At 42.4% G+C, this 25,264-nt stretch overlaps 1 protein-coding gene across 1 annotated transcript in view; it reads left to right on the top strand.

The window, feature by feature from the left end:
* Positions 1–25,264, top strand: part of lgr4 (leucine-rich repeat containing G protein-coupled receptor 4) — a 214,425-nt gene that overhangs the window by 113,408 nt on the left and 75,753 nt on the right. The window contains exons 3-4 of the mRNA XM_060912083.1: positions 2,937–3,008; positions 8,190–8,261. Of these exons, the coding sequence (XP_060768066.1) occupies positions 2,937–3,008; positions 8,190–8,261 (144 nt within the window). The remainder of the gene's footprint in view (positions 1–2,936; positions 3,009–8,189; positions 8,262–25,264) is intronic.

Genomic DNA, 25,264 nt, shown 5'->3' with positions numbered 1-25,264 from the left:
GAGAACCCAGTTAAACAAATGAGACAAAAATATTATGCTTGGTCATTTATTTATTGAGGAAAATGATCCAATATTACATATCTGTGAGTGGCAAAAGTATGTGAACCTTTGCTTTCAATATCTGGTGTGACCCCCTTGTACAGCAATAATTGCAACTACACATTTCCGGTAACTGTTGATCAGTCCTGCACACCGGCTTGGAGGAATTTTAGCCCATTCCTCCATACAGAACAGCTTCAACTCTGGGATGTTGGTGGGTTTCCTCACATGAACTGCTCGCTTCAGGTCCTTCCACAACATTTCCATTGGATTAAGGTCAGGACTTTGACTTGGCCATTCCAAAACATTACCTTTATTCTTCTTTAACCATTTTTGGTAGAATGACTTGTGTGCTTAGGGTCATTGTCTTACTGCATGACCCACCTTTTCTTGAGATTCAGTTCATGGACAGATGTCCTGACATTTTCCTTTAGAATTTGCTGGTATAATTCAGAATTCATTGTTCCATCAATGATGGCAAGCCGCCCTGACCCAGATGCAGCAAAACAGGCCCAAACCATGATACTACCACCACCATGTTTCACAGATGGGATAAGGTTCTTATGCTGGAATGCAGTGTTTTCCTTTCTCCAAACATAACACTCCTCATTTAAACCAAAAAGTTCTAGTTTGGTCTCATCCATCCACAAAACATTTTTCCAATAGCCTTCTGGCTTGTCCATGTGATCTTTAGCAAACCAGATGAGCAGCAATGTTCTTTTTGGAGAGCACTGGATTTCTCCTTGCAACCCTGCCATGCAGACCATTGTTGTTCAGTGTTCTCCTGATGGTGGACTCATGAACATTAACATTAGCCAATGTGAGAGAGGCCTTCAGTTGCTTAGAAGTTACCGTGCAGTCCTTTGTGACCTTGCCAACTATTACACGCCTTGCTCTTGGAGTGATCTTTGTTGGTCAACCACTCCTGGGGAGGGTAACAATGGTCTTGAATTTCCTCCATTTGTACACACTCTGTCTGATTGTGGACTGGTGGAGTCCAAACTCTTTAGAGATGGTTTTGTAACCTTTTCCAGCCTGATGAGCATCAACAACGCTTTTTCTGAGGTCCTCAGAAATCTCTTTTGTTCGTGCCATGATACACTTCCCCAAACATGTGTTGTGAAGATCAGACTTTGATAGATCTCTGTTCTTTAAATAAAACAAGGATGCCCACTCACACCTGATTGTCATCCCATCGATTGAAAACACCTGACTCTAATTTCACCTTCAAATGAACTGCTAATCCTAGAGGTTCACATACTTTTGCCACTCACAGATATGTAATATTGGATCATTTTCCTCAATAAATAAATGACCAAGTATAACATTTTTATCTCATTTGTTTAACTGGGTTCTCTTTATCTACTTTTAGGACTTGTGTGAAAATCTGATGATGTTTTAGGTCATATTTATGCAGAAATATAGAAAATTCTAAAGGGTTCACAAACTTTCAAACGCCACTGTATATATATATATATATATATATATATATATATAGAGAGAGAGAGAGAGAGAGCAACATGCTTGTGTGATCAGAATTATGTTGGAGTAGAAAGTGATTTGAGGCAGAAAAGCGTGCAGCTCTTCGACGCTGTAGACGGAGACGTTTGAATTCACACTGGTCTCAGAAAGACGAATGTCAAGCTCAAGTACGCCACATCCCTGACTGTCCTTTTTACTGTTACTACCAATCGTTCTAGCTCAGAGGCAGAACAACACCGACACCTCCCCCCCCCCCAATTCCACATTCATACGTTTTATACAGAATGTGAGACGGAATAAAGGCCTAAGATTCCCGTCTGGATCAGGCTGTGTAAATGGGGCTAGAGAGAGCTGTGAGAATTTATAAGTGGAGATAGACAAGAGAATTCCTCTTGTCACTCTCCCTCTGTGGTTAGCAGGTGTTGCTGTGTGTGTGCATGTGAGCACACGTTCCTGTGTGTGTGTGTGTGTGTGTGTGTGTGAGACAAGAAGGGTTTTATTAGCTGGCAGGTTTTTGGCCTTTAACATATCTGTTCACACCGAGCCACTACATTCTGCCACCTCAGAAGGTATTTTGGTCGGGAGGGAACTTCAGGCAGAGAGCTTATCGTCTACACAGCGGCTTCCAGACACACACACACACACACACACACAGACGCTGACAGCACAGTCCTGATAACAGCCATGGAGGCTCAGTGCAGAGCAAAACGTGTATCTGACCAGACCAGGGTCCGATGCTGCTATCTGCTTTTCACTTTTCCCTTCATCATGCCTTTCCTTTTTCCTGCTTCTCTTGGGCTGTGTTCATCCAGACTGAAATACTGTATGTTGTCGCTCTTTAACCCTTTTTTCCCTCCTCCTCCTCCTCCTCATAATTACATTCTTTAAAATATTCTCGTCGTATTGTTGTCGATTCGCTTTTAAACTTTCGAGGTGCAATTGGTAATATTTAAAGGTGTTGTGCACATCACATCCAAACTATTTTAAACATGCCTTGCATGATGACCTCCATTATATATTGCGAGTTGGCTCATTTCTTCATTTCATTTCAGGCTTCTGTGTTACAATATTTCTGGCCCAGAAATGAGCTCAGGAAAAGGGGTTGCTCAGATCCATCCCTTTTCCTTAAAAGGGAAAAAGAAAGTGGAGCACGTCAACGAAAAACACAGGAATAGTGGAGTATGCGATGGAGTAGGGCAGAAGAGAGCTCTGGAAATTACAAACGGCCCCTTTAAGCTGTCCCTGAACTAGTTCACTCGTCTTGGATGGATGTTTTTGATTATATGGATTGGGTTTTGGATGGGATTTTGGAACTAAAATGAAACGTTAAACCAAAACAACTATATCATTGCTATAATAATTCCTCTCTCTCTCTCTCTCTCTCTCTCTCCTTTTTTCTCTCTTTGTCTCTATAGGAGACTGGCGGGTAATGATCTTACTTTCATCCATGCTGAAGCTCTGTCTGGTCTCCACCAGCTCAAAGTACTGTAAGTACTCTTCACACACACACACACACACACGGATGCACACACGCATCAAATTGCAAAGGCTGTTATTATTAGTGACAGAGTGAACGAGTCGCAGTGTTGATGGAGACGTGTTCCCCGGCTCCGTGTCTCCATCCACTGATCACAGGCAGCAGGTCGAGTGTTGAGTTGGCTAATAGCTTCGAGTGACTAACAGGAATCTGACCACTAGACTATCTTCAGGTCTGTCACCGGGATGGAGAAGAACCTCCCAGCATGCCTCAGTACCGATTAAGGCTAGGCTTCAGGACAAGCTCTTTCCGTCTATCTCTGTCTATCTGCTTCTCTCTTTATCTCCCTTGTTCCTATCCTCACTTTCTGCTCTGGTATGTGTCTGTAATGATGTAACGGCTTTGTCCTCGAGGTGTTTTGTGAGCCAGTTCTGTCGAAGCTTATCGTCCCTCCGCATCGCCTCGGCTCTGCTTTCCATAAAGCTCTCTTTCCATCTTCCTGTCATCCTTCTGCTCTGTCTGCTGACCCTGCGAGGCACCCAGACACTGACTCCGCCCACATTTATACCTGTCTAATCACCTCACTAGTTTTACAACAGCTTCTGCATCAGGAAGGATTTCAGTCAGGAATTAATGCGATTAACTAGGAAATTGTGAAATTACAGGGTTCATCGTTATACGTTAATACAAGATGTTCTAGACGAAAAAAATGAAGCGGACTTCAGCTTAAAAAAACGTTAAAGTTGTACCATCAGTCCGTTGGGCCATTTCCCCGGGCGTGGCCATATTGGATTAGCCAGATACATGGATGTATTAGGAGACGAAAATGAGGGTGTTTTATTAGAAGAAGACAAAATGGTTTTCTTTCTTGCAACAAGACATTTCAAGACACCTTTTGAATCCTCTCAGTATTAATATTGGCACCAGAGATGCCGGCGCTTTTCTCCGCCTACACAGACGGTCTCTGCCGGCTACTCGATCCCAGAAAAAACAAACAAACAAACAAACAAACAAACAAACAAACAAACAAACAAACAAACAAACAAACAAAAAAAGCTTGCCTTTCAATGTTCAAGTGACTTATATTGTCTCCGCTGCCCATAATTTGCTGCAAATCCAATTATTCCACCACGAAATTGTCTTCGATTCAGGTCTAGCATGACCGAAAGCGGCGCCATATTTGCTGATTGAGTCTCGTGCTCTGATTGGCTGAGCTGGACCACGTGACCACGCCGTAGCAGATGACGGTAAAGACACAGTTGGTGGTTGTTGCAGATGATTTCATTGGGTTTCACAAAATGACACCGAAGAAGAAACTAAAACCTTCCGCGGGCCAAATAAATATAAAGTCCTAATTGTGTGCAAATATTTATGCTGAAATTAAAACTATACAATACACAATACCACACCAGAAGCACATCAAGTACATTACACATGCACCGAATAAACTCACCATGTAGTTATGTTACAGAGCCAGGCAGCGTACTACAGACGGGAACTGAGAAAGCCAAGCACAGATACAGCCGGAGGGAAATTTTGTACATATTTTGCAAGTATTTTACAGGGAAATCATAATTTATTAGCTGAGAATACACCAGAAGGCATGTAAATTTCAAAATTTTCTGGGCGTGCATGCCCCCAGACCCCGCTCGCATTAGCTTCACTGCTGCAAATTCCAGAGCCACTTACTAGTTTTTGGGGTTTTTTTGAGCCGGCTACTTCAGATTTTCTGGAGAACCCTGTGGCACCCACCTTCCTCTTTGCACTTTTCATGCAGCTTTTTCATGCAGGATTTGCTGTCCTGCTCTTAACATTGTAGAAATCAAGATAAATCACTTTCCTAGACAAATGATGAGCTGCACAGTGATGCAGCTGGTCGTGTTGCTGCCATACAGCTCCAGGAGCTTAGGGTTGTTGTCTGTTCACATGTTCTCTCATGTTCTCAGGTGGAATTGCTACTATATTGCCCTCGAGGTGTGAACGAATGTGTGGATATATGTGTGTGTGGCTGTATGATCCAGCGTTGTAGCCAAGGCACTAAACCTTGAGTCTGAGTCCAGTCTCGAGTCCCCAGTGTTCAAGTCCGAGTCAAGTCCAAGTCATTAAAAAAAATTCAAGTCGAATCCGAGACTCCAACCACACCATTTGACGGTGGCTGTTTTAGCGCCATTAACAGTAGTTTGTTCCTGAAAATGACGTATTGACAGGTGAATGTGCTTCTCTTTGTCAGGGAGTGCGAAGTATTCTGTCAGAGATGGTTGGGAGACGGATGTAAGTGCAGAAGGTGTGTTTATTAATGCAAGTGAAGACGGTAAACAATCCAGAACGACAGGCAAAATCATAAAACGGTGAAACAGGCAATAGGTCAAGCGAGGCACAAACAGGCTATCGTAGACTTGGCAGAACCAAAGACGAGAAACAGGAAATCAAGGATCAGGAACCCAAACAAGGAAATAAGGCTCGGTAATGTGTCAGCAACGCAACTCAATACTTCGCAAAGCAAGTGTGTTTTCACAGTTTTTATATCGGTGTGCTGACTGCACCTTAATCCTGTGCAGGTGCGAGTCGTGTACGGCATGCGTGCGAAAGTCCGCTTGGCGCACGCGCAAGAGTTGATCTGATACACGCATCGAGGTGCACAGGTGTGACACTCATGCACGAAATTAGTACAAAAATTAATGTACACTACCGTTCAAAAGTTTGGGGTCACTTTGAAATGTCCTTATTTTTGAAAGAAAAGCACTGTTCTTTTCAATGAAGATCACTTTAAACTAATCAGAAATCCACTCTATACATTGCTAATGTGGTAAATGACTATTCTAGCTGCAAATGTATGGTTTTTGGTGCAATATCTCCATAGGTGTATAGAGGCCCATTTCCAGCAACTCTCACTCCAGTGTTCTAATGGTACAGTGTGTTTGCTCATTGCCTCAGAAGGCTAATGGATGATTAGAAAACCCTTGTACAATCATGTTAGCACAGCTGAAAACAGTTGAGCTCTTTAGAGAAGCTATAAAACTGACCTTCCTTTGAGCAGATTGAGTTTCTGGAGCATCACATTTGTGGGGTCGATTAAATGCTCAAAATGGCCAGAAAAATGTCTTGACTATATTTTCTATTCATTTTACAACTTATGGTGGGAAATAAAAGTGTGACTTTTCATGGAAAACACAAAATTGTCTGGGTGACCCCAAACTTTTGAACGGTAGTGTAGATATAAATATAAACATCTTATGCCAAATTATTATGGCATGTTACAAAAAAATACAGAAAAAATCCGAGTCCTCGTCTCCAATTTACGAGTCCGAATGCAGTTCATGCACGAGTCTGAGGGCGTATTCACACCTACGTTGTTTGGTCCGGACCAAACGAACCAAATTTCCCTTGGTCCAGACCTTTTGGGTTGGTCTGAATACAAACCACCGAACTCTGGTCCGGACCAAACAAGCGGACCGAGACCGAGCTGCAAGGTCGGACTCGGTCCGGACCAAAGGAACCCTGGTGCGGATCTTTTGGAGGTGTGGAAGCAGACCGGACCTAATCCGACAGTTTTGCTTTTTTGTACCTCGGGAGCTTCCGTCGTTTGTCGAGCATTATGGGAAACAGAGTCTTGACACTCCACCGCAAAGTGCAAACACTGTTTCGGTTGTCAAGGGAACCTTACAACAGTCGTTCAGTCATTCAGACCAGTTGTAGGCTAGACTACAGAGTACAAAAAATGAGTAGGGGGCAAACGTGGGCCGAGGAAGAAACGCGTCCCCTTGTGGATATATGGGCAGATGTCCACATATCTGAGCTTTTGGAGAGAACACACAAAAATGCCGACGTGTTTGCTGTATTCAGTGAGAAAGTGAAGGAGAAGGGGTTCATGCGCTCCCCAGAACAATGTCGGCTAAAAGTGAAGAAACTCCGTCAGACCTACATTAAAATCAGGGACGTTCTTTCAAAAAGTGGCGGTACTAGCGACGCAAAAAAGAAATTCATCTATTACGATGGATAAGGCGAATATCCCGACACATACCTCCTCCGTCTTGCGTGAAGAGCCAGAACTGTCACAACATGATGTGCGCTCATCAGCGCTATCCTCCGTAGCCGCCTTGCCCTTTGAAGTCGTCGTTGATAAATTACTTGTACAACAGCATAGTAATCGCACAATTGTGAAAACAGTAAAAACTGTTAAAACATTTAGCTTTGATGACATTAAAAAGAATAACAGCACGGAAAGCCTCTGTGACTACTTTTGAACTTAACGCTTTGTGCGCGTGTCGTCTCTGACCAATAGCTGAACGACCTCAGGGCGCGTGGCTTTGTTGACAGATTTTGGTCCGCTTACTAAAATGTACAGTGTGAAAGCGAACCGCACCAAAATGAAAAAAAAACCAAAACATTTGGTTCGGACCAAAGCAAGTGAACTATCAAACTACCCTGGTCTGAATACACCCAGAGTCTGAGTCCAAGTCACGAGTCCTTAAAATTAGGGCACGAGTCAGAATCAAGTCCGAGTCCTGGGCTCAAGTACTACAAGCCTGGTACGATGTCGTCTGATGGGCTGGTGTCTCATCCCATTCCCGTATTCCCGGGATAGGCTCCAGATCCATTGACCAGGATGAAGCACTTACTGAAGATGAATGAAGGATAAATTGTAAAACAGATGCACACATTTGCACTCAAATCAGTGTTGTATTTTTGCTCCATTATCTGCAATCACGAACCGAAATCCCCAGTCTGATTAAATGATGTTATATTGAATAAGTAAATAACAAAATGCCGCAGGATGTAGACTCGAGTCCTGCTTCAGACAAAGTGCTTTTTGTTAGCTCGAGTTTTTTTTAGCGTGGTTTAGTTCAGGGTAAAAAGGTTTGTGATGCCAAAATGGGCTGATAATAGGAGAAAGGAAGAGAGATGTGGACTGTGATTAGCTTATTATGTGTACACACACACACACACACACACACACACACACACAGAAAGCTATGATTTATTACGTATTTGACAATCCACATTTATTTAAAAACTGTAGTTTTGACTGTACAGTAAGTGATATGATTTAATCCACTTTAGTGCACAACATATTTTCTTCAGGATTTATGTTCCACAATATCACACCATTCATTGCTGAATTTTTTTGAGAATTATGATAACAGAATTTTGGAAATAAGATGAAATAATATCTTACTTTTTTTTTTTTAAGCATGCTACAAAATAACCAGCTAAAGACGGTTCCCAGTGCTGCTCTCAAGAACCTCCACGCTCTGCAGTCTCTGTAAGTAACACACACTCATCAGACACACATACGGTACCTAGTCTTGCTAACACACACAGTCAGAATTGTGTATTTTACCCTGCTGGTTCTTTGTATCAGTATGGTACTTGGTTTTATGGATCCAGCTGTGTACTGGGGGAAAAAAAACCCTCTTTGCCATTATCACCTCTCCAGATCCCACCCCCCCACTCTCGTCTTCCCTGACTTGTTTTTTTGCAGCTGTGTCCCCCCGCGGGGCTGGGGCCAGTGCTCCGGACCTGAAGTAATGCATTCTGGCACAGACACTTGGCCCAGTTTTTAGATCAACAATCTGTACGTCAACACGCCTTCTGCCCTTAAGCACTGTCTAATCTGGGTGGAAGGGTAGACAGACAGATGGACAGATACAGAGATAGACAGACATACGTTCAGAGATCTATTTCTCCCTTCACTGCTGTTCAAATATTATTAAATTTTTTTATTCAAAGTAAAAAAACCAACATAAAAACCCCACTCAAATGTTTAAATCCCAATCCATGTTCAGTCACATAGTTAAAGGTGAGTTAAATACAACCCCGATTCCAAAAAAGTTGGGACAAAGTACAAATTGTAAATAAAAACGGAATGCAATAATTTACAAATCTCAAAAACTGATATTGTATTCACAATAGAACATAGACAACATATCAAATGTCGAAAGTGAGATAATTTGAAATTTCATGCCAAATATTGGCTCATTTGAAATTTCATGACAGCAACACATCTCAAAAAAAGTTGGGACAGGGGCAATAAGAGGCTGGAAAAGTTAAAGGTACAAAAAAGGAACAGCTGGAGGACCAAATTGCAACTCATTAGGTCAATTGGCAATAGGTCATTAACATGACTGGGTATAAAAAGAGCATCTTGGAGTGGCAGCGGCTCTCAGAAGTAAAGATGGGAAGAGGATCACCAATCCCCCTAATTCTGCGCCGACAAATAGTGGAGCAATATCAGAAAGGAGTTCGACAGTGTAAAATTGCGAAGAGTTTGAACATATCATCATCTACAGTGCATAATATCATCAAAAGATTCAGAGAATCTGGAAGAATCTCTGTGCGTAAGGGTCAAGGCCGGAAAACCATACTGGGTGCCCGTGATCTTCGGGCCCTTAGACGGCACTGCATCACATACAGGCATGCTTCTGTATTGGAAATCACAAAATGGGCTCAGGAATATTTCCAGAGAACATTATCTGTGAACACAATTCACCGTGCCGTCCGCCGTTGCCAGCTAAAACTCTATAGTTCAAAGAAGAAGCCGTATCTAAACATGATCCAGAAGTGCAGACGTCTTCTCTGGGCCAAGGCTCATTTAAAATGGACTGTGGCAAAGTGGAAAACTGTTCTGTGGTCAGACGAATCAAAATTTGAAGTTCTTTATGGAAATCAGGGATGCCGTGTCATTCGGACTAAAGAGGAGAAGGACGACCCAAGTTGTTATCAGCGCTCAGTTCAGAAGCCTGCATCTCTGATGGTATGGGGTTGCATTAGTGCGTGTGGCATGGGCAGCTTACACATCTGGAAAGACACCATCAATGCTGAAAGGTATATCCAGGTTCTAGAGCAACATATGCTCCCATCCAGACGGCGTCTCTTTCAGGGAAGACCTTGCATTTTCCAACATGACAATGCCAAACCACATACTGCATCAATTACAGCATCATGGCTGCATAGAAGAAGGGTCCGGGTACTGAACTGGCCAGCCTGCAGTCCAGATCTTTCACCCATAAAAAACATTTGGCGCATCATAAAACGGAAGATACGACAAAAAAGACCTAAGACAGTTGAGCAACTAGAATCCTACATTAGACAAGAATGGGTTAACATTCCTATCCCTAAACTTGAGCAACTTGTCTCCTCAGTCCCCAGACGTTTACAGACTGTTGTAAAGAGAAAAGGGGATGTCTCACAGTGGTAAACATGGCCTTGTCCCAACTTTTTTGAGATGTGTTGCTGTCATGAAATTTAAAATCACCTAATTTTTCTCTTTAAATGATACATTTTCTCAGTTTAAACATTTGATATGTCATCTGTGTTCTATTCTGAATAAAATATGGAATTTTGAAACTTCCACATTATTGCATTCCATTTTTATTTACAATTTGTATTTTGTCCCAACTTTTTTGGAATCGGGGTTGTAAGTTTTTTTTGTTTTGTTTTGTTCCCCCCAAGATTAGATCTCTAACATTTTAGGTGGGTTTGACATTTGAACGATTTCCACTGATGTTCATGAAACGCTGTGTCCAGGATCTTAGGTAGCCCTGATACTATCAGTTAAATGACTGACGGGAGGCATATCCAAACACAAACAACCTTTCTGGCCCAGAAATCAGTTTTCCAAACAAGTTTCCTCAGTGACATAATAAACCTTTTCTAAGGCCACAGCTTAATCAGCTGTTCTTTTATCTTCTACATATATTTCATGTTATTTGTCCTGCATATCTTTCAGGCTATTTGTACAAGTAAGGAAGTTTAAAAAAAAAATCACCTATTGCACCTTTAATGCAGGTCTGTTGAAACATGTAAGTTGTTAAACACTGAACACCTTAAATAACCCAGAAAAGTCCGAGTCTTTGTGTACATTAATTCTTACATCTGTATTTTTTTTTTACATATAACTTTTTTAAGTAAGAAAGAAAAGACTTCAAGACATGCTGTTATAGGAAAATAATCAACGACATGTAGTGTCATTCATGTCATGCCACTTCCACCCTGAAGTTATTATTATGTTATTATATTGTTTTATTCATCTTATACGACAGCAGTTTGCCAAATATTATGATTTTCTACTTATTAAAGAACGACATTTCATACTTTTATTCATTTACAGTCACGTTTAAGGTGGAACAGTCACAAAATAAGTTGCATTTTGTTGTCACTTATGTTATAACAACTATAGTCGTTCCCTCACCAACCTCTTGTCATGTGACAGAGAAACTACAAAGCTCTCGGTCCTGAAGACTTTCCCAGGTTGGAAATCTTCAAATTACAGCTTTACCTCTGGGTGATAAAAAGTGCTGACACTGGAGACTCCTTCCAAAAAATATCTCTTTGCATCGAAAAATCAGCATTACACATTTTTAAAAAAAAATCTGTTTATATGGAGTCCCTGTGTATGTTACTATGGAAACAATGTGTTAGGACATGCACATTAATATAAACCTCACAGACAGACAATGTTTTGGATTGTTATCTTTGGATTTTCTGTAGACAAATTGTAAAACAGACGTATTATATATAAAATATTTTTATTTATTATAGGTAGATAGATAGACAGACAAACAGGACAGACAGACAGACAGACAGACAGATAGATAGATAGATAGATAGATAGATAGATAGACAGACAGACAGACAGACAGACAGATAGATAGATAGATAGATAGACAGACAGACAGACAGACAGACAGACAGACAGACAACCAGGGATAGATAGACAGACAGACAGACAGACAGTCAGACAGACAGACAGACAGACAGACAGACAGACAGACAGACAGACAGACAGGACAGACAGACAGACAGATAGATAGATAGATAGATAGATAGATAGATAGATAGATAGATAGATAGATAGATAACCAGGGAGAGATAGATAGATAGATAGACAGACAGACAGACAGACAGACAGGATAGATAGATAGATAGATAGATAGATAGATAGATAGATAGACAGACAGACAGACAGACAGACAGACAGACAGATAGATAGATAGATAGATAGATAGATAGATAGATAGATAGATAGATAGATAGATAGATAGATAGATAGACAACCAGGGAGAGATAGATAGATAGATAGACAGACAGACAGACAGACAGGATAGATAGATAGATAGATAGATAGATAGACAGACAGACAGACAGACAGACAGACAGACAGACAGATAGATAGATAGATAGATAGATAGATAGATAGATAGATAGATAGATAGATAGATAGACAGTCAGACAGACAGGATAGATAGATAGATAGATAGATAGATAGATAGATAGATAGATAGATAGATAGGTGCATTGATATATAAAATATATAATTAATAATTTATTATATTGAAAGTGATATAAATAGACGGATGGATGGGTGGAAGGAGATTGTTGTACTTTATAGATTTCCAAGAGGAAACATGGGGAAAGTGCAGTAGCATGTTATGAGAGACAGAGTGAGTGTCCCACAGGAATGTCTTTCCCCTGCAGGTCGGTTGCTGTAATCAGGCCGCTTCCTAATTACAGTTCCATCAGCGCGGCCCGCAACATTCACACGCACTCAGAAAGCAGAGGAAGCTCACTGCACCTCTTCCTTCCAATTCCACTCTCAGTCATCTTTTCTGCTTAAATCAGCAGCACACGAGGGTCCAGCGCACTTCAAAGCCTCCGATGGGGCTTCTGCGAGTGCACCGAGGGGCTCCTGCGCTACTGCAGGGAAAATCCACCAGCCGTTTGAAGCCACTTGCTGTTCTTGGCACTGGCAGCTTCCTAAACCACAGTCCTAATTACGCAGCCAGCTGTACTTTGAAAATGTTGCCCATGTGAAATGAAGATTTGTTGCCCAGAAAGTCAATATTGTGACAAGAAGGCAATTACACTGTATCATTTTCTTCCAATTGCCTCTGTTATCGGTAACGGCGGGTGGTGCAGTGGTGCAGCGGTTAGCACTGTTGCCTCACAGCGAGAAGGTTCCGGGTTCGTACCTCATGGCCGACGGGGAGGGCCTTTCTGTGTGGAGTTTGCATGTTCTCCCCGTGCATGTGTGTAAATAGGATATGTCCAGATCTGTTCTTTGTGCATAAGTTGCTTTTTTAGCAGTCGTCACCTGATGTTCATCCCCACTATAAATCAGCCGTTGAATTCAAATTAGATTCATGGTTTTCTTTCAGGTTTGCTTTAACTGTAATCACAGTTACATAAAATACAGACATACCAGCTTTCTCAAATAACACCCAAGGCTAGTAATAGTTTATTTATCAGTTTATCAAACAAGCTGCGCTGGATTTGTATTGTCTTGCATGTGTAAGTGTGCCTCGGGTTAGAAAGTGAGCCTGAGTTCACGTCCAGTGCAGGTGTCACCGGGATCATCGCTCACTTAAGATAACAAACATCTCCGAGAGGTTTCGTTGAAAAGCACACATTAATCAAACACGCGCACTGACACCAGACGAGAGCACCTGCATGCGCATACTTTCTTTGGCACACGTGCTGTTTTGAATTGTCCTTTCCCAGAATGCTCAGGGTGAGCAGGAGAATGTGTCAGTCTTCCCACGAAGGCGTGTTTATCCAAGGTTAGTACATGGCTCTATAAAGGTCTCTTAACAAGTGCAGGTTCTATTTGTGCTTACACAGAGTAGGAAGTGGATGCTGATTAGGTAAAAGCCTTAAGGGTTGTACACTGTACTTAATGATAACATTCAGGAGTAAGGAGCGTGTGTGGCTTAAATTGTGGGAACACTTTGTTAAACTCTTAGATATCAAAGATATACATGTTCTAAACAACATGATGGAAATGTAAACACAATCCAAGTCCCAATACAGTTCATGCGCAGGTAGCCAAATAAACATTTAAACATTGGGTCTGTCAGTTAGACAGAAACTGTCCGAGCGCTGACACTGGAGACTCCTTCCATAAACGTTCCATAAACGTTAACTTCAAGGAAGCTTCATTAGAACGCCTAGTATGTTTTATTTTAAGTGCCAGCACATTTTTTAATCCAGATATTATTAGTCTTAGATTATGTCGAATGTCCACCATACAAGTCCCTGTGAACGTGCCGTTACTATAGAAACAGTAATGTATTGGAATACATGTACTAAAACCATGCTGTTAGTTGAGTTCGGGCGAGAGCTATTGTCCGAGCCGCTGTTATTGGAAATGAATCGGCACCATGAGATCCAAAATAAAACAGTGATGTGGTCGGAGTTATAATAACACTGTGAGGCAAATTATTATTACAGCAAATGTTTTCAGAACATTGCAGGAATGTTAGTTTTGGAATGTTACAGCCTAAACTTCATGTAGTCTCTATGTTCTTTCTTTCTTTCTTTCTTTCTTTCTTTCTTTCTTTCTTTCTTTCTTTCTTTCTTTCTTTCTTTCTTTTTACATTTGCTTGGGATGGCTTTCTTTTTCTTTCTTTCTTTCTTTCTTTCTTTCTTTCTTTCTTTCTTTCTTTCTTTCTTTCTTTCTTTCTTTCTTTCTTCATTTGCCTGACATGGCCTTCTTTCTTTCTTTCTTTCTTTCTTTCTTTCTTTCTTTCTTTCTTTCTTTCTTTCTTTCTACATTTGGGATGGCTTTCTTTCTTTCTACATTTGGGGTGGCTTTCTTTCTTTCTTTCTTTCTTTCTTTCTTTCTTTCTTTCTTTCTTTCTTTCTTTCTACATTTGGGATGGCTTTCTTTCTTTTCTTTCTACATTTGCTTGGGATTTCTTTCTTTCTTTCTTTCTTTCTTTCTTTCTACATTTGCCTGACATGGCCTTCTTTCTTTCTTTCTTTCTTTCTTTCTTTCTTTCTTTCTTTCTTTCTTTCTTTCTTTCTTTCTTTCTTTCTACATTTGGGATGGCTTTCTTTCTTTCTTTCTTTCTTTCTTTCTTTCTTTCTTTCTTTCTTTCTTTCTTTCTTTCTTTCTTTCTTTCTTTCTACATTGGGGATGGCTTTCTTTCTTTCTTTCTTTCTTTCTTTCTTTCTTTCTTTCTTTCTTTCTTTCTTTCTTTCTTTCTACATTTGGGATGGCTTTCTTTCTTTCTACATTTTGGATGGCTTTCTTTCTTTCTTTCTTTCTTTCTTTCTTTCTTTCTTTCTTTCTTTCTTTCTTTCTTTCTACATTTGGGATGGCTTTCTTTCTTTCTTTCTTTCTTTCTTTCTTTCTTTCTTTTTTTCTTTCTACATTTGGGATGGCTTTCTTTCTTTCTTTCTTTCTTTCTTTCTTTCTTTCTACATTTGCTTGGGATGTCTTTCTTTCTTTCTTTCTTTCTTTCTTTCTTTCTTTCTTTCTTTCTTTCTTTCTTTCTTTCTTTCTTTCTACATTTGCCTGACATGGCCTTCTTTCTTTCTTTCTTTCTTTCTTTCTTTCTTTCTTTCTACATTTGCCTGACATGGCCTTCTTTCTTTCTTTCTTTCTTTCTTTCTTTCTTTCTTTCTTTCTTTCTTTCTTTCTTTCTACATTTGGGATGGCTTTCTTTCTTTCTTTCTTTCTTTCTTTTTTTCTTTCTACATTTGGGATGGCTTTCTTTCTTTCTTTCTTTCTTTCTTTCTTTCTTTCTTTCTTTCTACATTTGCTTGGGATGTCTTTCTTTCTTTCTTTCTTTCTTTCTTTCTTTCTTTCTTTCTACATTTGCCTGACATGGCCTTCTTTCTTTCTTTCTTTCTTTCTTTCTTTCTTTCTTTCTTTCTTTCTTTCTTTCTTTCTTTTTTTCTTTCTACATTTGGGATGGCTTTCTTTCTTTCTTTCTTTCTTTCTTTCTTTCTTTCTACATTTGCTTGGGATGTCTTTCTTTCTTTCTTTCTTTCTTTCTTTCTTTCTTTCTTTCTTTCTTTCTTTCTTTCTTTCTTTCTTTCTACATTTGCCTGACATGGCCTTCTTTCTTTCTTTCTTTCTTTCTTTCTTTCTTTCTTTCTTTCTTTCTTTCTTTCTTTCTTTCTTTCTTTGTGTCTGTCTGTCTGTCTTGTGGCAGATCCAAAAGTAACTCTAATATTTCATTGTACTGCATTTATCCTTGATTATGGCATGCGTTCTCTGTGGCATTGTTTCAACAACTTTATGTAACATCACAACATTTATTTCCATTCAGTGGTGCATTAATTTTTCGCTGAGATCTTGTCTTGATGACGTCGAACCACTCTGTAAAGCCTTCTCCAGCACATCCCAAAGACCTTCTGTGGGGTTAAGGTCAGGACTCTGTGGTGCCCAATTCATGTGTGAAAATGATTCCTCATGCTCCCTGAACCACTCTTTTACAATCTGAGCCCTAATTGTATGTCCAGGCCATCAGGGACCAAAGATAACCTTATAGCCTGGTTATTCAGTACATTCAGGTCTTCAGCTGACCTTCATTTTAATGCCCCATAACGTTGCTGGTCCTCGACCTGATCAACTGAAGCAACCACAGATCATAACACTGCCTCCAGAGGCTTGTACAGTGGACACTGCACGATGGGTGCAACGCTTCATGAGCTTCCCTTCTTACCCCGACACGCCCATCACTCAGGAATAGGGTCAATCTGGACACATCAGATCACATGACCTTTTTCCGTTGCTCCAGAGTCCAGTCTTTATGCTACCTAGCAAACTGAAGCCTTTTCTTCTGATTATCCTCATTAACAAATGGTTTTCTTCTGGAACACACCTGTTCAGTCCCAATCCTGTGAGTCCTCATCACATTGTGCATGTGGAAATGCTCTTACTTTCATTATTAAAGGAACAGTCCACCGTACTTCCATAATGAAATATGCTCTTATCTGAATTGAGACGAGCTGCTCCGTACCTATCCGAGCTTTGCGCGACCTCCCAGTCAGTCAGACGCAGTCAGACGCGCTGTCACTCCTGTTAGCAATGTAGCTAGGCTCACACCTAACACCTTCTGCGCGCTTTGACAGTGCATTGATACAGAGCTCAGATATCAATGTGCTGCCGAAGCGCGCAGAAGGTGTTAGTACGCCTGTCATTATAGTGCGGACTTTCCATAGCATAGAAAATCGCTACGTTTCAATTTGTGTAACTGAACTTGTTTCATATCACTGGTCATATAAACCTATGTAAACAGGAAAAACGCGGAAGAGTTTGGTCGCATCTAACTACAGCCCCAAAAAATACCATTGGCCATACTGAGCCTAGCTTCATTGCTAACAGGAGTGACAGCACGTCTGACTGACTGGGAGGTCGCGCAAAGCTCGGAGAGGTACGGAGCAGCTCGTCTCAATTCAGATAAGAGCATATTTCATTATGGAAATACGGTGGACTGTTCCTTTAAACATAGCTATGAGTTCTGCTGTCAATTTTTTTTTTTATTCTACTTAACCAACTGTTTAAGTGATCTCTGATCCTGGTCAGTCAGGAGTTTTTCCGATCACAGTGAAGCTGACAGTTCACGACTATCCTTCCAGGTTTTAATAATGTGTTGTACAGTTCTTAACCCAGTTCCAGTAATTTCAGTAATCTCCTTCGTTATTTTCTTTGCTTGATGCCGGTCAATAATTTGATCCTTCTGACACACGGTAACATTTTTTCCATGACGACGGGATACATCTTCCGACATGTTTGTTTACGAAATGAGAAGCTACTCACTGCATCAGTTAGGGTTGAAAGAATTGTTGCAGCTGAAACATATTAATCACTGCAGTAATGATCTAATCTTTTAAGTATTTGCTTGTTTAAATCCAAATGGTGACCCCCCTCCCAGGCATTGTGTGTTCGTTGTATTTTTCAGACAGGTGGTAAAAGGTCTTGGTTAGAATGAAAATGTTATCAAGAAGCATAATGTTGCTGTGATATCCAGTCAGATCATCTCCTCTCCTTCCATTTAAGTATTCCTCATTTTCATAATGATACACACTTAGATTTCAGTTACAGATTTGACATTGAGAGTTTAGTGATAGACAGAACTAGCTGGTTGTTGTTGTGTTTTCTGTCTGCTGGTTTTACTGTTTAAAAGGTAGACACAAACACAGAGACTTGGATACAAGTGCGAGCAAACAGTTCATAATCCACAATTGTTAAAAAAAAAGTAGACAAGACAAACAAATGAGTAACACATCAGCATTTGATGAGCGCTGGCATGAGATGGTGTATATCTGCTACATATTAAGCTTTTGTTGAAATTGACATGTTTTTGAAGTTGGTTTTCGGGTTGGGTGTAGATCCGTCCAGTAGTATTACTTATAGACGTCTGTGGAAATCCCCCATAAGGATAGTTTGTGTATATGTGTGTGTGTTATGTACTCATAGTGACGTTCGTAGAGGATGATGGATGTCAGTTGAAATCCTGTCTGAACACAACCCCCAGTGCACGCCTGCACTGCTCCTGCACCATTCAACCTTCCATACGAACCACGTAATCGTCCGGACTGAAATTCAGTGTCATTCATAAACAGGATGTTCCCACCCTCCATTCTTACCAGTCTCCCATCATCTCCCTCCATCTCCAGTGTCTCTGTCCATTCATAGTTCACCAGTTATGACTGATTATGTGTTGAGAACACTTGGGAATTACATCATATCTCTGAAACGAGTTACAATATTGCAGCACAAGGTCTCCGTTTCCCAGCGCAAGAACCACTAAGAGATCGTAGCACAGAACACTTTGTATTTAATTATCAGGACCGAGGTTTAATCAGCACTTGAAAAATTCCTGAAAACATTTTTGTTCATATAGCTAATGTTCTACATGCACTCCCTTTTTCTGGACACATTCTTCACCTCTTAGCTCAAAACCTCCCGTGTGTGCCAGCGAATACATAGTGACTCAGATTTGTTAAGTGGCTGCAGTATTTGGCATAGCTCTGCTTACTTTGGCCCCGTGCCCTTCAAGGTGTGGCCTCTGACCCCTTACTCGGACTCTAAGATCATGGAAATTGCATGTGTGGTGGAGTGTAGCATTAAGTGCTCTCTTAACACCTTGGCAACACACACAGCGATGTTATGGCAAGCCCTGAGCTTTTTGTTTTCTGTACCTAGGTGTATTTGTGGTGTGTGCACTTGCAGGCTGTGTTCACTTCCTGTGTCGTATATACCTGGAATTCACCTCCACACAGTCAGGATACCAGTGTAAAATAATCATTAATATGTACAGTGACAGGCGGCACGGTGGTGTAGTGGTTAGCGCTGTTGCCTCACAGCAAGAAGGTCCTGGGTTCGAGCCCCGGGGCCGGCGAGGGCCTTTCTGTGCGGAGTTTGCATGTTCTCCCCGTGTCCGTGTGGGTTTCCTCCGGGTGCTCCGGTTTCCCCCACAGTCCAAAGACATGCAGGTTAGGTTAACTGGTGACTCTAAATTGACCGTAGGTGTGAATGTGAATGGTTGTCTGTGTCTATGTGTCAGCCCTGTGATGACCTGGCGACTTGTCCAGGGTGTACCCCGCCTTTCGCCCGTAGTCAGCTGGGATAGGCTCCAGCTTGCCTGCGACCCTGTAGAAGGATAAAGCGGCTAGAGATAATGAGATGAGATGAGATGTACAGTGACGATAGAATACAGTTAGTTTTGGCACACTTTGCGTTATAGGTTTACTAATATGGATTAAATGTATTTTTTTGAGTTTTTAGACATTTTTGCAAATTTATGGAAAAAAACCCCTCAGTAGATCACTGTGAAGCAGGTTTCCTTCAAGGTCCTCTCTGTATTGGTATGCATTCACCCTTCCCTCAGTCATGACCGGTCGACTCATCCCTGCTGCTGAGAAGCACGTAATGCTTAATGCCACCGCCACCATGCTTCACCTGTAGTGCTGGTATTAACCAGTTGATAAGCAGTACATGTTTTTCTCCATTATGGATTATTACTGTTGATTAATGGCCTAAATATGAAACTCAGTCCATTTTTAAATTAAATGTATAACACAAAGTGTATATAAACTGAAGGAGTTTTCAGAATACTTTCTGAATCCATTGTAAATAGATTCATGACCTTTTTTTTTTTTTACAATATTCAATGGTTTTGCAGCGAACACTTGCTAAATAGATTTGAAAAAGTTGAAAAATACTCTGGACGTTTTTTTTAAGACTTTAAGATGGTCTTTGAATTTTATCTATATCTATCTATCTATCTATCTATCTATCTATCTATCTATCTATCTATCTATCTATCTATCTATCTATCTATTAATTACATGGAAGCCTCCCTAATGCTTTTGCCATTTCTACATTCAGTTATATTTTTAGTGTCTAAAAAAGACAAAGCAGAAAGCCAGGATTTTTTAAGTCACTCAAAAAAGCATCAGCTTGATGTAGAATCTTGTCCAGTGGTCAAGAAATTTGACTTTCAGTGCTTCTTTAATTAGCATAACACATGACCACTTGTAAATGACCACATTTCAATCTGATTTTCCTTCTCTGTTTTTCTTTCACTTCATCTCACGCTGTGAGTAGAGTAGGGCTGGAGCAGGGAGATTTCACTGTCTGAATACAGCCAAATTCATCATATTAACATATTCAAAGGCAAAAAGTACAAATTCAAATGTTTCAATCCAGCATTGTAGTTTTAGCCTCCTAATGAAAGTCCAAATGGGGTTTCATACTTTTTGGGTAAATGACTCTTGTTATTAAGAGACGGACGTGCGTGAATAAGTGCACATAATTCAGTGTGAACTACATTTTAACCTCTGTATGTATGTATGTATATATATATATATATATATATATATATATATATATATATATATATATATATATATATATACAACCCTGATTCCAAAAAAGTTGGGACAAATTACAAATTGTAAATAAAAACGGAATGCAATAATTTACAAATCTCAAAAACAGATATTGTATTCACAATAGAACATAGACAACATATCAAATGTCGAAAGTGAGACATTTTGAAATTTCATGCCAAATATTGGCTAATTTGAAATTTCATGACAGCAACACATCTCAAAAAAGTTTGGACAGGGGCAATAAGAGGCTGGAAAAGTTAAAGGTACAAAAAAGGAACAGCTGGAGGACCAAATTGCAACTCATTAGGTCAATTGACAATAGGTCATTAACATGACTGGGTATAAAAAGAGCATCTTGGAGTGGCAGCGGCTCTCAGAAGTAAAGATGGGAAGAGGATCGCCAATCCACCTAATTCTGCACCGACAAATAGTGGAGCAATATCAGAAAGGAGTTCGACAGTGTAAAACTGCAAAGAGTTTGAACATATCATCATCTACAGTGCATAATATCATCAAAAGATTCAGAGAATCTGGAAGAATCTCTGTGCGTAAGGGTCAAGGCCGGAAAACCATACTGGGTGCCCGTGATCTTCGGGCCCTTAGACGGCACTGCATCACATACAGGCATGCTTCTGTATTGGAAATCACAAAATGGGCTCAGGAATATTTCCAGAGAACATTATCTGTGAACACAATTCACCGTGCCATCCGCCGTTGCCAGCTAAAACTCTATAGTTCAAAGAAGAAGCCATATCTAAACATGATCCAGAAGCGCAGACGTCTTCTCTGGGCCAAGTCTCATTTAAAATGGACTGTGGCAAAGTGGAAAACTGTTCTGTGGTCAGACGAATCAAAATTTGAAGTTCTTTATGGAAATCAGGGACGCCGTGTCATTCGGACTAAAGAGGAGAAGGACGACCCAAGTTGTTATCAGCGCTCAGTTCAGAAGCCTGCATCTCTGATGGTATGGGGTTGCATTAGTGCGTGTGCATGGGCAGCTTACACATCTGGAAAGACACCATCAATGCTGAAAAGTATATCCAGGTTCTAGAGCAACATATGCTCCCATCCAGACGACGTCTCTTTCAGGGAAGACCTTGCATTTTCCAACATGACAATGCCAAACCACATACTGCGTCAATTACAGCATCATGGCTGCGTAGAAGAAGGGTCCGGGTACTGAACTGGCCAGCCTGCAGTCCAGATCTTTCACCCATAGAAAACATTTGGCGCATCATAAAACGGAAGATACGACAAAAAAGACCTAAGACAGTTGAGCAACTAGAATCCTACATTAGACAAGAATGGGTTAACATTCCTATCCCTAAACTTGAGCAGCTTGTCTCCTCAGTCCCCAGACGTTTACAGACTGTTTTAAAGAGAAAAGGGGATGTCTCACAGTGGTAAACATGGCCTTGTCCCAACTTTTTTGAGATGTGTTGTCATGAAATTTAAAATCACCTAATTTGTCTCTTTAAATGATACATTTTCTCAGTTTAAACATTTGATATGTCATCTATGTTCTATTCTGAATAAAATATGGAATTTTGAAACTTCCACATCATTGCATTCCGTTTTTATTTACAATTTGTACTTTGTCCCAACTTTTTTGGAATCGGGGTTGTATGTATGTATGTATATGTGTGTGTGTGTGTGTGTGTGTTTAACAGTTATTCCATGAAATCGAGTCATACATGAGCTGATAGCCGATGAGGCGCATAGCACCGAGTTGGCTATAAGCCATGTACACTATATTGCCAAAAGTATTTGCTCACCCATCCAAATTATTGGAATCAGGTGTTCCAATCACTTCCATGGCCACAGGTGTATAAAATCAAGCACCGAGGCATGCGGACTGTTTTTACAGTTTGGAGCTGGCCCCTTCCTCTTCCAACATGACTGTGCACCAGTGCACAAAGCAAGGTCCATAAAGACATGGATGACAGAGTCTGGTGTGGATAAACTTGACTGGCCTGCACAGAGTCCTGACCTCAACCCGACAGAACACCTTTGGGATGAATTAGAGTGGAGACTGAGAGCCAGGCTTTCTCGTCCAACATCAGTGTGTGACCTCACAAATGCGCTTCTGGGAGAATGGTCAAAAATTCCCATAAACACACTCCTAAACCTTGTGGACAGCCTTCCCAGAAGAGTTGAAGCTGTTCTAGCTGCAAAGGGTGGACCGACGTCATATTGAACCCTATGGATTAGGAATGGGATGTCACTTAAGCTCATATGTGAGTCAAGGCAGGTGAGCGAATACTTTTGGCAATATAGTGTATGACAAGATTGAGTGGAATGACAGTTTTATTCTATCCACATTTACTGGATTTTGAGAAATAGAGCATTGTGGCAGCGGGGGCGTGGTCTAGCATCGGTCTGTGACAGGAGGGCAGAGTCGGGGAAGTTAAGTGGCAGAATCACTACACCTGTTGTTAATTGATGTGTTTGTGTGTCTTCCCAGTGACCGCGCCCTTCTTAAGGAGAGAGAGTGAGAGCAGAGGGACTCTCTCCACAACCAGACGGCTGATGTGTGTGCGTGTGTCTGAGTGTGTGTTTGCAACTGAAAAGTGCAAATAAAAGAGAATTTTGTTAAAACAGTTCTGTCCTGCCGTCCTTCTGTGCTCCACCCACCTACATGGACTGCTACAGTGGTGCCGAAACCCGGGACTCGAGCACAGAAGACAACAGCCCCATGGAGTCCTCCACCTTCGCCGGCCTGATCCACGCCCTCGCCACGGCCCAACAGAGCCAGCACCAGGCGCTGCTCGCCCTCTGAAAGGAGCAAGAACAACGGTTCGAGGCCCTGGTGCTGGCGCAACAGGAAGATAGTCGGGCGTTCCGGCACCTCCTCGCGTCGGCGGGGTCCACCATCTCCGCCGCGGGCCCTTCCCCCCTCACCCTCATGAAGATGGGCCCGCAGGACGACCCCGAGGCATTCTTCACGCTCTTTGAGCAGGTAGCAGAGACCTCGGGGTGGCCGGTGGAACAGCGCGCGGTGCGCCTCCTCCCCCTGCTAACGGGAGAGGCGCAGCTGGCCGCGCTACAGCTCCCCGCCAACCGCCGGCTGGCCTACGCGGACCTTCGCCGGGCCGTCCTCCAGCGGGTGGGATGCACCCAGGAGCAACAACATCAGCGTTTCCGCACTCTGCGCTTGGAGGAAGTCGGCCGGCCGTTCGCGTTTGGCCAGCAACTCCAGGATGCCTGCTGGCAGTGGTTGAGGGCTGACAGCTGCGATGCCGAGGGACTCATCGACCAGGTGGTACTGGAACAGTTCGTCGCGCGTCTACCAGCGGGAACCGCAGAGTGGGTCCAGTGCCACCGCCCGGCATCGCTGGATCAGGCAGTCGAGCTGGCGGAGGATCATCTGGCGGCTGTCCCGACTGCAGGACAGCAGACGACCTCTTCTCTTCTCTCCCCTCTCTCTCTCTCCCCTCCTCCTGTGTCTTCTCCTCGCCCCATTCCCCCACCGCGGAGACGGGGGCTGGCGCCACCTCAGCCAGCCCGCCGCACCCGTGGTGCCCTTCCGTGTCTCCCTTCTGTGTCTGTCTCTCCCCCCCCTCAGGTGAGTGAGCCCCAGAGCACTAGTGCAGAGAGGAAGCCCGGGCCGGTTTGCTGGCGCTGCGGGGAACCGGGCCACCTCCAACAGCAGTGCTCGATAATGGAGGTGGGCGCGGTGGTTCGGATCCCCAACGCGCCAGGAGCCGCCCTCGATCAGGCCGGAGCGTATCGCATACCGGTGAGTATCCAAGGGGATACATATCAGGCGTTGGTGGATTCTGGCTGTAATCAGACCTCAATCCACCAAAACCTGGTGCAAGACGAGGCATTGGGGGGAGCACAATTGGTGAAGGTGTTGTGTGTGCACGGGGATGTTCACAACTACCCTTTAGTGTCGGTCCACATTATTTTCAGAGGGGAAAAATGTATAGTGAAGGCGGCGGTTAATCCTTGCCTTACCCACTCTTTAATTTTGGGGACTGATTGGCCGGGATTTCGGGGCTTAATGACACACTTAGTCAAGAGTGGGTCCTGCCATTTGACAGGGGGAGGTCCCGGTGTCGCTTTGGCGGGAGCAGCTGTCACAGAGCCGTCTGCGTCATCTCCGTGCCAGAGTGAGGAGCCGCCGGCTCCTCCTCTCTCTATTGGGGAATCCCTCGCGGATTTCCCATTAGAGCAATCGCGAAACGAGACTCTGCGGCATGCTTTTGACCAAGTGAGAGTAATCGATGGTCAAACACTCCAGCCGAACGCCACCCCGTCCTTCCCCTACTTCGCGATTATGAAGGATAGATTATACCGAGTGACGCAGGACACTCAAACTAAAGAGCGAGTCACGCAGCTTTTAATTCCGAAGAGCCGCCGGGAATTGGTATTCCACGCGGCTCACTTTAATCCCATGGCTGGACACTTAGGGCAGGATAAAACACTAGCCCGAATAATGGCCCGATTCTATTGGCCGGGGATTCGCGGCGATGTCCGTAGGTGGTGTACGGCATGCCGCGAACGCCAGTTAGTAAATCCAGCGGCCATTCCAAAAGTGCCTTTGCGCCCTCTACCGTTAATCGAGACCCCGTTCGAAAGAATTGGGATGGATCTCGTCGGGCCATTAGATCGGTCAACACGAGGGTACCG

The sequence above is a fragment of the Neoarius graeffei genome, chromosome 27 (genome assembly GCF_027579695.1).
Source record: "Neoarius graeffei isolate fNeoGra1 chromosome 27, fNeoGra1.pri, whole genome shotgun sequence".
In the NCBI taxonomy this organism is placed as follows: Eukaryota; Metazoa; Chordata; class Actinopteri; order Siluriformes; family Ariidae; genus Neoarius; species Neoarius graeffei.
The sequence above is the reverse complement of the archived record's forward strand: the minus strand, read 5'-3'. Positions and strand labels throughout refer to the sequence as shown.